This window comes from Micromys minutus (assembly GCF_963924665.1).
Source record: "Micromys minutus genome assembly, chromosome: 5".
Lineage (NCBI taxonomy): Eukaryota > Metazoa > Chordata > Mammalia > Rodentia > Muridae > Micromys > Micromys minutus.
In genome coordinates this window covers 54,328,171-54,345,153 of record NC_137974.1, presented here as the reverse complement: position 1 = coordinate 54,345,153, position 16,983 = coordinate 54,328,171, and the positions used below count along the sequence as shown (strand labels likewise).

General features: G+C 36.8%; 1 protein-coding gene across 2 annotated transcripts in view; it reads right to left on the bottom strand.

Moving 5' to 3' along the window:
- TBC1D5 (TBC1 domain family member 5) overlaps positions 1–16,983 on the bottom strand; it is a 446,523-nt gene that overhangs the window by 193,242 nt on the left and 236,298 nt on the right. For both annotated transcript variants that reach the window (XM_080917354.1, XM_080917355.1), the window contains exons 6-9: positions 16,663–16,771; positions 15,278–15,367; positions 15,114–15,188; positions 12,754–12,821 (exon numbers count right to left, since the gene is read on the bottom strand). In XM_080917354.1, coding sequence (XP_080773480.1) covers positions 12,754–12,821; positions 15,114–15,188; positions 15,278–15,367; positions 16,663–16,771 — 342 coding nt within the window. The remainder of the gene's footprint in view (positions 1–12,753; positions 12,822–15,113; positions 15,189–15,277; positions 15,368–16,662; positions 16,772–16,983) is intronic.

Below are 16,983 nucleotides of genomic sequence, written 5' to 3'. Positions count from 1 at the left end.
ACAGACATGTGCAAGAATCTGTCAGCTTCAGAAATCTCCTGCATCTCAGTTCTCTGATCACAAGTGATACTAACAGTATGGCACTACTACTTGGCACAGTAAAATCTAGGACACGAGCAGAAAATAAAGATTAAAACTGAAACCAGAAATGTAACTACGAAATCCTTCTGTAAGGGGTAAGATAAAGCTTTAGAAATTTTTGAAATCAGAAAAAAAAAAAAAAAAACCCAACCAACCAAACAACCCAAAAAGGAAACACCCACCCTCAGAAGAAGGAGAAGGAGGAGGAGGAGGAAGAGGAGAAGAAGGAGGAGGAGAAGGACGAGGACAACAAAACAGCTCCTGGAGAAAGTTAAGAAGTATGCTGCACGGAGCTTTAGCATGTAGACTATAGGGCCAAACTGTACCTAACAGACCCTTTCAACATTTACTTGGTCTAAAATGTCAGTATTTTAGAGTTGAGAAACATTGAATTAAAAATATAGATTTTAATTGCTATCACTTTCTAAATAAGCTGAATATGAAGATTCACTAATGTCCTGTCCAATATGCTTTATATGTGCTTTGTTCATTGAAAGTGTTCAATAAATACTTCTTAAACTAAAGAAATGTTCAAGGAATTAAGTAGAAGAGTTAGGGATTAACCATATGCAAGCCCCTCATGGGTGACTGTGAAGATAAGCAAGAGCTTGGAGTTTAAGAAAACCCAGGAGCACAACTGAAAATTTGTACATAATTTTATATGACAATTCACATTAAAACAAGTGAGGAAATACATAATAAAAGACAATATTTATAGAACCTTCAACGTTTACAGCAGGAGGTCACAGCCATTTACAAAAAAACAACTGCTAAAGGAACAAGCATACTTACAAATAAACAACCCAATGTAAAGATAATTTAGCCTATGGAATGAGAGCCTTGGTTGGAAGATGAAGCAGAAGCAAAGCTACAGTAGAGTTTTGTTGTCTTCAACTTGCTTTTAAAATTAAAACTGTATCCCTGGCAGAGGAAATGAGTCCCAGAAATGAAAACAGTTGTTATGCTGACACATCATGGAGAGAAAAATCACCAGCAGTCTAAGTAGATACGTGAGGGTATGAAATTGCTAGAGTTGAGAAGGCTAGCAAAGGTGTGTGGTCAGGAAAGGTATGAGAAGGCAGAGAGAGAACCTCGACAGAGCAGGTGAAGTGTGAGTGAGGAGGAGGTAAATGTCACTGGTGTGTTGAGGTAAATATTATGTAAGATGATGTCTTTATGCAAGTAGGCAGGTATAAGGTAAAATGAGGCCTGTCATTGGACAGGAAGAAAGGGTAGGAGGGAACAAAGTTTTAGAAAGAGAGGGAGGAGCCAGAGCAAGGGGAAGGAGCTAGAAACAACATGGAGACATAGACATTCTTCTCTCTGCATCTCTGCAAAGATACAGGTTGTTACCAATACTGTAGAAGGGATGGGTGTGTTCAGGATGATTTGTGCTGGCTAGGTGGGACAATTATATCAATTGGATCAGAGTTTATTGTGTGGTGTTTTCCTTCATGTGGCCATTTAATTGAGTTCATGAGAAGGTGCAATGGTAGGACACACCAAACCCGCCATTAAATTGGCATGCATGGGCCTGGTGTGGTAACAACCTGCCAAGGGAATTGTAAGCACAGTTCCTGGCTAGCACAGAGGCAGGCGGGAAGAATAAAGAAAAATGAAGAAGATACCAGAAGACAGATCTCCCATGCTCATGATCGGTAGAATTAACATAGTAAAAATGGCAATCGTACTAAAAACAATTTAAGGAGCCAGTGTAAGCTCCATCAAAATTATAACACAATTCTTCATGGAGCTAGAAAGGACAATTTTCAGCTTCATATAAAAACAAAGACCCAGGACAGCTAAACAACCCTAAATAGTAGAACAACTGCTTCTGGTACCCTTAGCACTGATTTCAAGTTGTACTACAGAATTATATAGTAATAAAAACCATGGTGTTGGCAGAAAAACAGATATATTTATCAAAGGAATCAAAGTGAAGACCAGATATAAGTACATACAATCACCAATTCTGATTGTGTGTGTGCGCGTGTGCCAGAAATACACACTGGAAGTAAGGTAGCATCTTCAACAAATGGTGTTTGTCAAACTGGATGTCTGCATATAGAAGAATCCAAATAGATCCATCCTTATCACCCTGCACAACTCAGCTCCATAAATGAAATACTGAAACATAAAACCAGATACATTTAACCTAACTGAAAAGAAACTAGTGGATGGTGTTGAGCTCATTAGTACAGGAAGAAATTTTCTGAATAGAACACAATTAGCACAGGCTCTAAAATCAGCAATTAGTAAACAGGACCTCATGAAATGGAGACACTTGTGCATGACAAATGATACAGTCACTCCAGTAGAGATCTAGTCTACAGAATGTAACAAGATCTTTACCAAATATATCTCATAGAGGGCTAACTTTAAAACTTACAAAGAACTGAATGACCTAGATATCCAGACAACAAATAATTTAAAAAATTAGGTACAGATATAAGCATAGAATTCTTAAAAGAACAAACACAAATGGCTAAGAAACACATTTAAAAATGCTCAATATCCTTAGCTATCAAAGAAATACAATTCAAAACTACTTTGAGATTGCATCTTACTCCTGTCAAGATGGCTAAGATCAGATAGACACGTAACAGCTCATGATGGCAAGGGTGTGTAAAAGGGGAAACACTTCTCCACGGCTGGGGGGTGTGTGTGCAAGCTGATACTATGGAAACAAGTATCACAGTCCCTCAGGAAGATGGGAAACAATTTACCTCAAGATCCAGCTATACTACTGTCACTGTTAGACATATGTCCAGGGACACTTCATCCTACCACAGAGACACTTGCTCAACTACATTCACTGTTGCTCTATTCACAACATCCTAAAATTAGAAACAACCTAGCATGACACCCAACAGAAACATGGATAAAGGAATTGTGGCATATTTACACACTGAAGTATTACTCATTCATTAACAATCTTGAATCACGAAACTCCCAGGTGATTAAGTAGAACTAGGAAAAAAATTAATCCCAATTGAGGTATTCCAGGCTCCAAAAGTCAAATATGTATTAACTAAGTAACTAGTAACTTTTGGAAAATGTTTTTGTATATTGTGCATTCATAAGCTGATTTCTGTACACAGATCTGGTTGTAATCTGGACCTTGTCAGACTCAATATTTTGTAAAATATTGTTTTCCATCACCTCGGATTAATCAATAAAAAGCTGATCAGCCTATGTAGCTGAGAAGAGTGAAGGAGGACTTCTGATTTCAGTGAGAGAGTCTTGGTGGAGAGAGAAGAGTGTTGGGTTAGCATGTGAGGTAGCCAGGAGAAAGTTGCTATGTGAAGATGAGATAGAGTAGGAGCAGCCAGGGCAAGACCAAGATGGCAGGTAACGCCATGTGGCTAGGAAGCAGGCCAGACCAGCACTGTAGGTTAGAATAGCTCAGGGATTGCCCAACTAGAGCACAAGAAGCTTCTGCATAAATCTGCCAGGTCTCCATGTCCTTATACCAAGGCAAAGGAGAACTTTTACAGTTAGCTCTTCAGTCAATGATAACTAAGACATAAACCTGGAGAATCATAGATGTTAGGCATAAAGCAAAGGACAAAGGTGGACAAACAGCTTTCCTCAGGAAAATAAGATAGTTATGGATGATGAGGGTTCTAGAATGGAAAGGTCAAGTCAGGAGGGAGAGAGGAGGCAGGGATAAAGGAGGTATGACATAGATACTTAAAGTCAGAGCCATTTGCGTGGTACTATGAAAACCTAGTACAATAGATGCTTCCATATATATATATATATATATATATATATATAATTTGATCTAAATTAAACTGCCAGATAATATGGAAATAGGAGCCCAACTGAATTACTTCTTGTCACCAAATGAACCTACCAGGACTCCTTTGAGTTATATGTAATTAAATCATTGGGCAAAAGGATCCCATTAGAATCCCCAAACAATCCAGACTGTTGCCAATATAATAGATTGCTCTCCACAAACTGAGAGCAAAGTCACCGAGGTAAAGGCAACACCTATACAGTTCATTGAACAGGAAAAAAAATCTAGCTGGTACCTACCTAGAGCCTTCATAACTACAATCTAGAACCGTTGGTACAAGTGGGTACTTTGCATTCTACCAAAAAAGAAATGTAAACACCAAGCCAGCCATAAACCCTTTGATCTACAATGGTGCCCTGTTTCCATGATATCATGGTATAACTGTGGTACAAAGTTTGTGGGAGCAAACTGATATCTGATTAAACAAAAAGCCCACCCTAGGAGATCACACCCATACCTGAAACTGCTCCCAGACTATTCAAAAGATACAGGTCAAAACCAGATACTATCTTAAAAAAATATCACAGCAATAAATAACTCCTGATGATATTGTGCTATAGTCAAGGATGAGGGTGGCTTAGCTCAGCCATCATCAGAGACACTTCTTTTTGTAGCAGAAAAGAACCAATGCAGAGGTCCACTGCCAGGTATTAAGTAGAGAAGAGACATATTGAACATGCTACCCTAAATGAGAGGTCTATGTCAAATCCCTCCTCTCAGAGCTCAGGGAAGCCCTTTTGAAGAGAAGTTAGAAGGAGTGTAAGAGCCAGAGGGGAAGGCTCACATCAAGAAAGACAAAATCAACACAATCAAAGCACATATGAGCTCACAGAGTCTGAAGCAGCACGCACAGGCCCTGCATGGGTCTGTACCAGATCCTCTGCATATGTATTTTGGCCTCCAGTTTAGTGTTTTCTTTGATTCCTGAGTGTGTGAACAAGTGGGTCTCTGTGTCTTGTACCTTTTTTTGAGCTCCTTCCCTTCTGCTAATTTAGTTCAATTGCAATGTGTTAGTTGTACTGTAGTTACATTATTATTGTCTCTTATAGGCCTGTTTGCTTTCTTTTTCTCCAATATTTTTAGGTGGATATTCTCTGCATTTACGTTTCAGATGTTATCCCTTTCCAACAATCTCATCCCTCTCCCCCCTCCTACTGTCTCCACGAAAGTGCTCCCTCTCCCAAAGATCCTCTCCCACCTCAGCACCTTGGCATTCCCCTACACTAGGAGAATGAGCCTTCTCTAGACCAAAGGCCTTTCCTCCCATTGATGTCAGAGAATGCCATCCTCTGCTGCATATGCACCTGGGGCCATGGGTCTTCCCATTCGAACTCATTGGTTGATGTTTTAGTCCCTGGGAGCTGGGGTGAGTTTGGTTAGTTGATAATTTTGTTCTTCCCATGGGGTTACAGACCCTTTCACCTTCTTCAGTTCTTTCTCTAGCTCCTTCATTGGGGTCAATGCAAATCAAAACAACCTCACTCCAGTCAGAATGACTAAGATGAAAAATTCAGGTGACAGCAGATGCTGATGAGGATGTGTAGAAAGAGGAACACTTCTCCACTGTTGGTGGGGTTGTAAGACGGTACAACTACTCTGGAAATCAGTCTGGAGGTTCTTCAGAAAATTGGACATAGTACTACCTGAGGACCCAGCTATAGCACTTCTGGGCATATACCCAAAAGAAGCTCCAACAACTATCAAGGACCCATGCTCAAACATGTTCATTGCAGCCTTATTTACAATAGCCAGAAGCTGAAAAGAACCCAGATGTCCTTCAAAAGGGAAATGGATACAGAATTTGTGGTATATATACACAATGGAGTACTACTCAGTTATGAAAAACAATGAGTTCATGAAATCCCTAGGCAAATGGATGGAACTTGAAGCTATCATCCTGAGTGAGGTAACCCAGTCACAGAAGAACAATCATGGTATTTACTCACGCATAACTGAATACTAGCCCCCAAAGCTCAGAATACCCAAGAAACCATCCTCAGAACTTAGGAAGCTCAAAGAAAAGAAAGGCCAGAAAGTGGATGCCTAAGTCTTTCTTAGAAAAAAGAACAAAAGAAAATAAAGGGGCAAATTGAGGAGCAGGGATTGCAGAAAAGATCATCCAGAGACTGCCTCACCTGGGGATACACTGCACAGGCATCCAATAAACCCAATCACTACTGCTGATATCAAGTAGTGCTTACTGGCAATAACCTGATATGGATGCCTCCTCAGAAGCTCTGCCAGAATCATACTGATACAGAGGAGGATGTTTGAAGTTAACCATCAGACAGAACAAGAGGCCCGTTTGTTTCTAATGAGAGACAGAAAGGAGTGGATAGGCATGGGAGGGGGGTTATGAAGGAACTGGGAGGAGAAAAGGAAGGGTAAACTGTAATCAGGATATTTGAGAAAAAAATCTATTTGCAATAAGAAAAAAAGCAATATGTGAAAATACATATTTCTGTAATGTATAAAATATTAATTTTGTTTTTACCTTAAATGTAAAATGAGGAAGGACTATGGCACATTGGACGAAGAAACTGTTTCTTCGTTTTCTGAAAATCTGCCCCTGCTCCCTCCTCTTTAATATTTAAAAACACACACCCTGGTTGCCGACAACTCTAGAGAGCGGCTTGTGTTGTCGTTTTCACTTTCTCGGCTGTGAACAAGTGCATATGTGAGGGCTGGTCGTGCATGCACAAGCATGTACGTTGTCTGCATTAAATAAAACCACAACACTAAGCACAGCCCCTCATTCATGCGTGCCTGCAGTCCACCTCGAGGAGACTGAAAATATAAATACAAGCTGCTATTTTGGTGTGATCACATGAAGATGGCAGCTTGTATTTTTCCCCCTGTAACATTTTAACACTGGGCAGATTGTCTGCATTAACACACACCAAAATCAATTCTGCTTGAAATTGGTTGTAAAATCCTCCTTTCCCCAGAGGAATTTGCTTTTAATTTAAATAAAAAAATAGATTCTAAGCAAAGTGTACAAAGTTTTCAAACAGGACATTCTTGAAGTACTTCTGCAGAAAATGGAGTAAAGGGAAGGGAGACTTTACATTAAAAAATAAGTAAGTTAGTTCTGTAAAATTATGTGCATAGCACTAATATACAGACTTTTCAACAGTGGCCTATTTACTATCAGCATCACACAATGTGATAGAGAATTACACTTGAGTAAACTTACATAAGTCTCATATATTATAAAAATCATAGATTTCTTAAGGGAAGGGAAAACACTGAATAGTCAGTTTAGGGCACACTTATAAATCAAATATGAATTAAACAAAATGACAATCATATAATAAAAAAACAATTAATTATCTAGATAGATCGTTCTGAGAAGTTAAAAATAATCTATATAGGTCTGTCCAACAACAACAACAAAAAACTACTAAGATTTAAATGCCATTAATGTAAATAAAGACTTAATTTTTAAATTTATTCCAAAATTGATTTAAAATCATAGATATCTGCTTTCTAGCAAAGTCACTAGGACATATGTACAGTTTTAAAGATAATTCTATAATTATAAATTAGTCTTCAAAATAGCAAGTGCTATTTTTAAAAGTAAAGTTATAAAACTTGTTTGCTTAGATTATCTAGGAACAGGCTCTGAAGAAAAATATTCCATTTTTTTAAAAGTGGAAATGACTAACTGTATCATGAAGATTCTCATGGTAAATAGAGAATGCAGAAATGTTAACAATTACTGAGAAAAAAACAGCAGCAATAGTTAAAGAAAATGACCAGCAAATCTTACAAGCAAACTCCTATGTAAGACTGAAGTTATAAGGAAAGTACTAACCCAAAGAATTGTAATCATCTGCTTTAGAAGACAGAATATTTCTAAAGAAAAGAGGAGACTATTTGGCAAAAGCTTATAATATGGTAATGTGCAAATGGTGTTATAGATGTGTATTTTTAGAATAGACCTTGACAGACCAAATAACATACTTTTTTGGCATTGAGTATGGAAATGCTATTACATCCTGAACTTAAGTTACTTTAAATAATGTTAAAATTTAAAGTTGCTAACATTAGAGCTTTGGAATGAAAATGTGGGAAATTTTACTTTTTAAGACAATCTAAGCTGGAACTAGAAATTCTCGAAACTGGACATTCATTGATTTACTTTGTATCAGGGTTTTGTTTCTATAATAAAAATGGGAACAGTTACAACTTCATTAGGCTGAGATATATATAATTATTACTTTGAAATGAGTACAAACCTCTTTAAGTAAAAATGTTGTGCCTCAAAAAAAAAAAAAAAAAAAAAAAAGGGTTTAAAACACTTTAGGGGAAAAATATCTAACACTAAATATCCAGATCAAAAAAATCTTTAACTTAGACCAGAAGGTTGATCCTCCAAGTATTTTATTAAATGTGCATCTGCCTTGTAAGGTTTACAATATTAAAAAGTACAAGCAGGCTGAGCAAAAGTAATTGCCAACTATTATACGGCCTTCTATTCTGTGTCAATTTAGCAATGTGTTTTAAGACAAAGAAAAAAAAAGGAAGAAAAACTAAACCAAACCAAACAAACAAACACCACAAAACAAACAAACAAACAACAACAACAACAAAACCAGACTCAGTTCCAGCTCTTTGCTGGCCTATCAGGGTCTATCAATGAGCTGGGAAGTAGACAGCCTCACACAAGAGGTGTTGGACACACTGCTCCTCCTATGGCACCGATGGGCCTCATTGTAATTTTTTTCCTGCTTTTCTTTTAAGACTTCAACTTCTTGGTGGGTACAAGACATACTGATCTTGTAATCTATAGTGCCTGAAACCCTTGGAGTTTAATAAAGAAAATTATGAATGCATATGAGAGACTGAAATACATGTAAAACCAAAGTGAAATATCATCTAAAAGTTAATAGGAAAGGCTAAAACATGTAAAATGGGCATTTTAAAATCCCAAATGTGAAGGCCTGTAAATGTATCATGGACAAGGTGACAATGAATGTCATCACCTTAAGTGAGAGTGTCAGTGACCCAACACAAGCAGCAGAGTAAGCAAAATGCTAGGCAAAACCTATTCTTGGAAGAATGACAGAAAATACACTGTGACAGATGACTAGATGTGTTTTACAGAAGCTGGGCAAAGCCATTTTTCCATAGGCCACAGACAGTCAGAGGTTTTAGATTTATAAAGTAGTCAAATTATAAATTTGCTCTGAGAAGACTCATTGGTTGAGCAACCAGAATGGATGAGTATAAAAAGATGAAAATATCACCACTGAAGACAAATCAACAACAGTCCAAGAACAGAAGGTCAAAACCTCTATGCGCAGCAGCAATAATCATAACTAATGAATAGGAAAAACACACAATAACCCCTGATTCGTCTTTAAAACATTAAGTATGTATCATTAGTCTATTTACTCCCATTTCAATACTACATCTTCAGTTTAAGTCACTAATATTTTTTTTTTAATTTTGAAGACTCCTAAGGAACTTTTTTCTACATATATGCCAGAATTATCTTCCAACACCCACTAATTACAAATGGAACAAATCCTAAGTTTTTACTCAGTTATAAACATTCCTTGCCTAGGGGTTCTCATCTTTTTAGATTCTTTTCTTTAAATGACTTGGTTGTAGTCATCCCTAACTATATTTTGTTCTTGTTAACACTCACTTTTACTGGAAATTGTTGTATGCTTTTCCCATTGCCGGATTGCTCTTCTGTCAGATCCATAAAGGGGTGGGAATGAAGTCTCTGACCACTGCTTCTCAAGAAGCGAAACCTGAACTACTCTCTGTACCAACCCACTATTCTGCTTTATTTCTCCAGGGCAACAATCACCCCTAAAAACTCTGCCCTTGTTTTACAAGTGCTTATGGTCTTTCTTTCCAGACCTTTCTTCCATTGTGCTTCCATTGTATTACTAGCTGTTTTATTGATTCAACTGAAAGTGATGGATTCCAGACTAGGAGGAACTAGGAATGGTGGTTCATGCCTTTAATTCCAGCACTAACTGGAATTCACAACCAAAGTCATTCAAGGTCACAAGGTAGCTACAGTTTAGATGATATTTCAACTCCTGATTCTCTTGAGTTAGTATTATTTTTAGGTAGATATCTTCATCTGTTGAGTAGTTTATGGTGATTCAGTAGTAGTTCATGTCATCTGATTCTTTCATGATGTGGGACATAAGAAAGCTAGAAGCTCTGACATTGTTATAGACATAAATATAGTGAGAATGCACTGGAGAACTTGCAGAAGGTTTAGTCTTTCTAATGCACTGTCTCCTGGCTTCCTAGTAACGGCAGATATAAGAATTAACTTTACTAACACTTTTATCACAGCATAACACAAGACCATCTAAACCACCTGGCATGCAGGTTGAGAATCCCTAAATTCAAAATATGAAATCCAACATTTTGGGGCATAAAAATATTAAAAAATTGAATTCTGGAACATTTAGAATTTGAATTTATTGGCAAGTGATAATCAACCATAAGCAATTAACCCATAAAATGTTAAGAGGTAACTAGTATTGTTCCCATTGACAAAGGGGGGCTTGGAGATAAAAGGTGATGACGGTAATCTGCCCACAGTTTTAACATGCATTACCAAAAAATTACACAAGATTTTTGAGGAAAATCCCATGAATTTCCCAACAGCTGATGCACAAAGATGATGTCTGATTGTGAGAGTGAGAAGACATTTACTATGCAACAAGAGGTGGCTTTGTCATATGTAAGTGCTGAGTCCACAAATAGAAGATGTACTTTTTATACACCCTAGTAGCATCCAGAGAAAAGCAAGAAGAATAACAAAGGCAAATGAAAGGAAAGAGGGTACAGAATAATTTGATTAGAAGGTGCAAATGTATGCTCAGAGATAAGCTATCTAACTATTACCAATATAAATGATCACACAACACTGCCCTTTGAGAATTATGTGAAATATTAGAAACATGTAGCATTCTCTGGTTGATAGGCAGTTTATTTTGAATAGGTTGAAATCTTTACTTTAAGAATAGAAGTTTTGGAAAAACAATTTCTGGTAACAGCTATCTTAAACCCATGTACACAATGATACTTAAGGCACTACATCAATATTCTTCTGCAAGGCACATGTGACTTTTTCCATAAAGATGGGTCTTATAGCTTAAAGGCCTAGGATATTGTGTGGTCACTGACTAACAAAATGTCAGCAGACTATACTGTACATGTGATATATGCCCCTAAGGATGGGTTCTACTGACTAAGAAACTAAGGTAATGAAGAAGGTAGGGAAGCAAGAGTCCAGGAAAAACATTCTGGCACATTTGAGTGAGGCCTGACCCTACGAATAGTAAAGGTTTCCCTGTTATTAACAATAGCCACTTCCATCCTCCTGGGTAGAAAAGAGATAAAGCTTTTCACCAGTTAGTAGACAATCCTGTATTTCTCCAGACAGTCCTGTTTTCTGCAGTGCTTGTTTGTGATTACACAATCCTTCTACAAAAATATACATTGGGTTCTTTTAATATACACTGATTTGGGGGCTGGGAAAATGGCTTAGTGACTAAGAGTCCTGGATGTTCTTTCAGAAGCTCTGAGTTTAATTATCAGCATCTTCAATGTAGCACACAAGAATCAATAACAATAGTCTTTTGGAATCAAATAGTCTCTTCTGGTGTACATGGAGAAGACATAAATATATATTTATATAACTATATATAGTTCATAATAAGTATATAAAATATCAATGTACATATTATTTGTTAATTTCACCATAGCAAATTATGAAGAACTGGTGCCACTAGTGATAAGTGTACAATGGGTCAGTGCTTTCTTTCTAAAAGTGTGTGTGTGTGTGTGTGTGTGTGTGTGTGTGTGTGTGTTTTATTAAGCACCAATAGAGTGTAGAGATCTAAGAAAACTTGTTGGGTCAGTTATTTTATACATATGGGTTTGGGATAGCAGGTATTTTTCCCCCAAAACTGTACTGGACCTAAATATATCTAATATAAAATAGCCTGGTGTCAGACACTAGAAGTTTGAAGCAGCACTGACTACCTACATTGTGCTAATACAAGTTTCCTTCTTGCCCCATGAAGTTTGACACTAGTAGATCTTGTAGGGCCCTCCAAATCTGCTACCCAATGGGAGGTTCTGTCCTCAAAGAAGGTAAAAAAAAATTCTTTAAATAACAAGAGTTCAAGAAACTCTGTTCTCTTGCCCCAGGGTCATTGACTATGAAAAGGTGAAATTAGCTTGGGAGCTTCTCAGTCCTCTGGAACAAAGCATTTTTCTAGTACAGATGAATGGCTCTGCCCAAGTATGTTTTTGTCCACTTTCTGAACTGGTCCTCAAATGGAGCTGTGTGAGAAGATTTCTGAGACCTTGTGAGAAGAGTTCAAGAGTCTTGTAATCTCTATTCTTCCAAAACATAAATTATTCTTATAATGTGCTTTGTGTCTCTTCAAGTTGTAATTATAGGTTTGGAATTTTTTTTCTTACATTGCTATCAATCATCTTATCCATTGTTATTCAAGAATATCAAGAATAATGTTTCCAAGCAAAGAGTTGTTCTTTTGACTGTATACAGCCCAAATTCATGTGACCTTGTCTCTGAGACTATATATAACTTGAACTCGAGAGAACTTGTTGCCTAACCTTCAGAATACCCTCAGAATATAAATTATCTGATATCCCGAATAAAAGTGGCTACTCCATGAGGAAAACATGAAGAAAAATAACTATAGAATGAGAACTTATTTCAAAAAAATAACTTTGCATCAAAGCATGTAAAATACTACTGTAAATTAAGGATCCTCAGTGGGTCTTACACTTTGCTAAAATTACAAAAAAGTAAAACTATCTTGAATTAGTGAACAAAACATTGTGGTACATACGTTCTTTTGACATCTTGCTCAATCATGGACCTCAGTTCTTTATCTTGAAAGAACTTGTTCCAAAGACTCTGGAAAAAATGAGAACCTAATTAGAATAATTTCACACTGCTTGACTTTTATGACTTCAATTTAATAATTTAAGTTATTGGATTTATTCTTATCTAAGCTGTCATTTTAGATTTCTTAGATAGGAACCTGAGACAAAAATAATTTTTATTAAAATCTCATCTAATTCAAACTTTTTTTTAGTCCCTTACTGTGTGTACTTATAAAGCTTCCATTCTTTCTGCAGGATGAAGGCATGTCCATGGCTCTCTTTGAATCTCAGAAGCATGCACATGAGTGTTCAAAATGGAAACTTATAAAGTCTAAAAATTATTTAAGAACAGGGTAAGGTGGCACACACATTTAATCCCCTCAGTCTGGAGACAGAGGAAGGCAGTTCTCTTAAGTTTGAGACCAGCCTGGTCTACATAGTGAGGGTCAGTCTAGACAAGGCTATATAGTGGAACTTGGTCTCAGTAAAACAAAAGAGCAAAACCAACCATCCAAAAATTACTTAATATTTTATGGTGCTATAGAAAAGCTTATGCTTCAGAAAAGTGCTAATATACCTATAAAGTGAGAAAAAATTATTCAGCTAAATACACAGGTGTAGAGCAGTAACAAGTGACAAGAGCAGTAGTAAGTTATATAGTCCCTGTTAAGGAATATCTGTCCCTAAATTTCCCTGGAATGTAAGCTTCTTCAGAATCATTATGAGTAATGAGTGCTTTTTTTCTTCCAAGGACAGTGCTGCTACACGTGTAAGGTGGTCCTTAGCAACCTCACTATCCAGGGCAGCCCTGATGCAGGAGCTCTCTTCTCATCTGGATGCTCTAAAACTTTAGAATTAGTTAGTCCCCTTGCTTTTCCTGCTAGTGCCATTCCTTATCTCTCTCTCTCTCTCTCTCTCTCTCTCTCTCTCTCTCTCTCTCTCTCTCTCTCTCTCTTTCTCACACACACACACACACACACACAGATGCACACCCCTCATGGATTTGAATCCATGTAGTCAGGCTTGGAGGTAAGTATCTAAAAGTTTAATTTTGAGCATGAAAAATTAATCTTAGATTGTGTATACAAACCTATAATTAGCAGTTAATTATTTAAACTGAAAGTTAGCAAGGGACAAATACACAATCCATTTATTTCCCTATGTTTTAATAGATTAATGTTTTTAACTAAATTAGCCAAAATCTGGAAATTTTTCTATCAAGGATAACAGAGTCCAAGAAAACAGGTAGCCAGTTTTTGTTTTTGTTTTTTACTGAAACCCAGCTCATATGAATGCAAATATGTTTAAAGTCAAACTCAATCGTACAAATTAACATAAAACAATGAAATATACTTTGGAAGGCAGCAGCCAACCTAAAACATTATTCCCCTTTCAAAAATAGAGCATTCCTATATTTAAAAAGCAAGAAATAGTTTATAGTACAGTGGATAACTCAAAGAGAAATTACTATGGTGTAGATCCTGACAGTTCCCAAAGGCCCCTTGTGTTAAAGGCTTAGTGGCTTAGCACTATTGGGAGGTGGTAGAGCCTTTAAGAGATGCCCATGGGTGCTGAGCAGATAAGATGTGAGCATGAACCTGGGTTTGAATCCTGAGCATCCACACAAAGCTCAGTGTGGTCTTTTGTGGCTGTAACTCCAGCTTTGGGAATCAGAGACAGGTGGACCCTAGTCAGCTAGTTTACCTGAAAGCAAGCTTCAGATTCAGTGAGAGACATAGTGTCAAGGGAATAAGGCAAGGAATGATAAAGCAGGATACAATGTCCACCTCTGCCTATATTTGTATGCATTATGTGCATGTACTACACACACACACACACACACCCACACACACACACACACAGAGAGAGAGAGAGAGAGAGAGAGAGAGAGAGAGAGAGAGAGAGAGATGCACCAGGATTTAGATAGTTAAGTGTTTTGAAATTAAATCACTGAGCACAGAATATGCTGTTTGCATATGAATTTTCATACACATGCCCTTTACCCTACACAGATCACAGAAGCCATTAAAGGGCAGTTTTCAGAATGAAAAAGGGATGAAATACAAATAGAGAAGGAGGCTAGAGAGAAGACTCAGGAGTTACAAACCCTGTCTGCTCACAACTACAGAATGGCTCATAACCATCTACAATTTGAATTGCAGAGAATCTTTAGGATCTTGTGGCTTCTACAGGTACCAGGCACACACATGATACATAGACATATATGCAGACCACACACACACACACACACACACACACACACACACACACAAATGAGATGATTTAAAAACAATCAAGCAAACAAAAGTAGTAAGAACTTTACTCCTTCATCTTGTGAGAGGGGATTGTTGATCATCAGATCTTGTTGGCCAACAACTTTCCTTGGATTAGTTATATGCTGATAAAAAAAAAGATATAGAATGATTAGAAACTAGTGAACTTTGAAGTACACATATGCAAATAATTTCAGTAGTTACATTTACTTACTATTTCTTTAATATTGCTATACCAGGCTCTTAGTTCTTTAATTCTACTTATCCATTGACTTTTATCTTGAGGAAGAACACAAAGAAAGAGCTGTTGGAGAGAAAAAAGAGAAAACTTTGTATAAAAAAATCTACTATCTATGAAATCAGGCTAATAAAATTGTTTGAAAATTTAAAGAAATACCCAATTTATGACATGTGCCATTCAATATACTCATTTCAATCCCAGATAATATGTTCATAAAATTAAAAACCAAATGTTAAAAGCAAGACTTAAAAACTTAAACCACAAAACAGATTTAAGCCTTCTTAAAGACTTATTTTAAATAAAGAAAAAAAAAAAAAAAAAAAAAAAAAAAACAAAAAACCTCAATGAAGGTTCAAGTCTAATCTCCCTGGGCATGCTAGGAAGTGATTGCATGCAACCTGTCACAGCAGTTCCTAGTGCTACTGCTCTGCTCTAAGAAAGTAGAGAAAGGAGCCGTCTGAGGACTGAGGGCATAGTCACCCTTTGACAGCAGAGCCTTTTACAACTGGCAATCAGCTTATGAAAATAAGCATTTTTAAAATGACAAATTTTATTTAACTGATTTTAATACAATAATAAAATGAAACTAGGCTTCAGCTTATTTTTAGTAAATGAAGTATACTTAAAAGTTAAATAACAGGGAATGAGGGTAGAACACCAATATTTGAGTACATATTTTCTAGTTTCATTATTAAATATAAATTATTAAATTCAGAACTATACAATAAATCATGTATTTCTAACATTTTTTGATTTGTACAAACTTTTTAGGTTCAATTTATGTAGATAGCCTTAAAACTAGTAATAAAGGTCATTTAAAAAATAAGTCAATACCCAAATTCATCATTTTAGAGAAGAAAAAGGACTAATTTTTCAAAGCAATTAAAATGATAACTGCAGATCATCAATTTCCAGTTTTGGTGACCAATGACCCTTCTCTCTGAAGGAGAATGACCCAGTTTCCTTCTACTCTCCAGGCTGCCTCAATCTCATATATAATAAAAGACTCAAGTCCTTCCAAGTGCTTCCTAGGAAGACAAAGGGATGGCTAAATGGCAGAGGCTTACCCTCCACTTCTCCTGCCCAACTTCAAGAAAATCAGAAAACCCTCCTTTGGGTAATTTAGCAGTACAGCTCTGAGGTCCACCACTGAAAGAGATGAGAAGAGCTACTGCAGAGACGTTATCTGCTAGCTCCACTTGCCCAGGTGGCTTAGCCTATTAGTAAATGTCCTATGAAAGAGAAACACAAATGGCTAAAAGGCTAGAGAGATATCCTGTGTGGATAATCTTCCAGGGCACCAGGTAATGTGTTGACAAACTGCAACCACAAAGTGTAAATAAATATTTTCTTCTTACCTTCCAACAAATGCTGCGGAACCTGCTGCTTCTCAGCTGCCCATTAATCCCCTTCTGTCTTATGGTTGCCAAGTAATTGTTGTTTACAAATAGTTCTTCCCATTCTTTCCTGTAGGAAAAGAACCAGATCAGGGGTGTCCTTCTGTTAAAATCCTTCTACTACAAGTGGAGTGCTAAAGGAAATTAATATAAAATAGCCTGAGAATTTTAACTTTTCAAATGTATGTATTTAGTGGTGTTCTGTATCTGAACGAATGGCTGTCTTCTTGGACACAGTTCTTCTGTAGAGTTAATGAATATGTAGATGGCTATAATTATCCT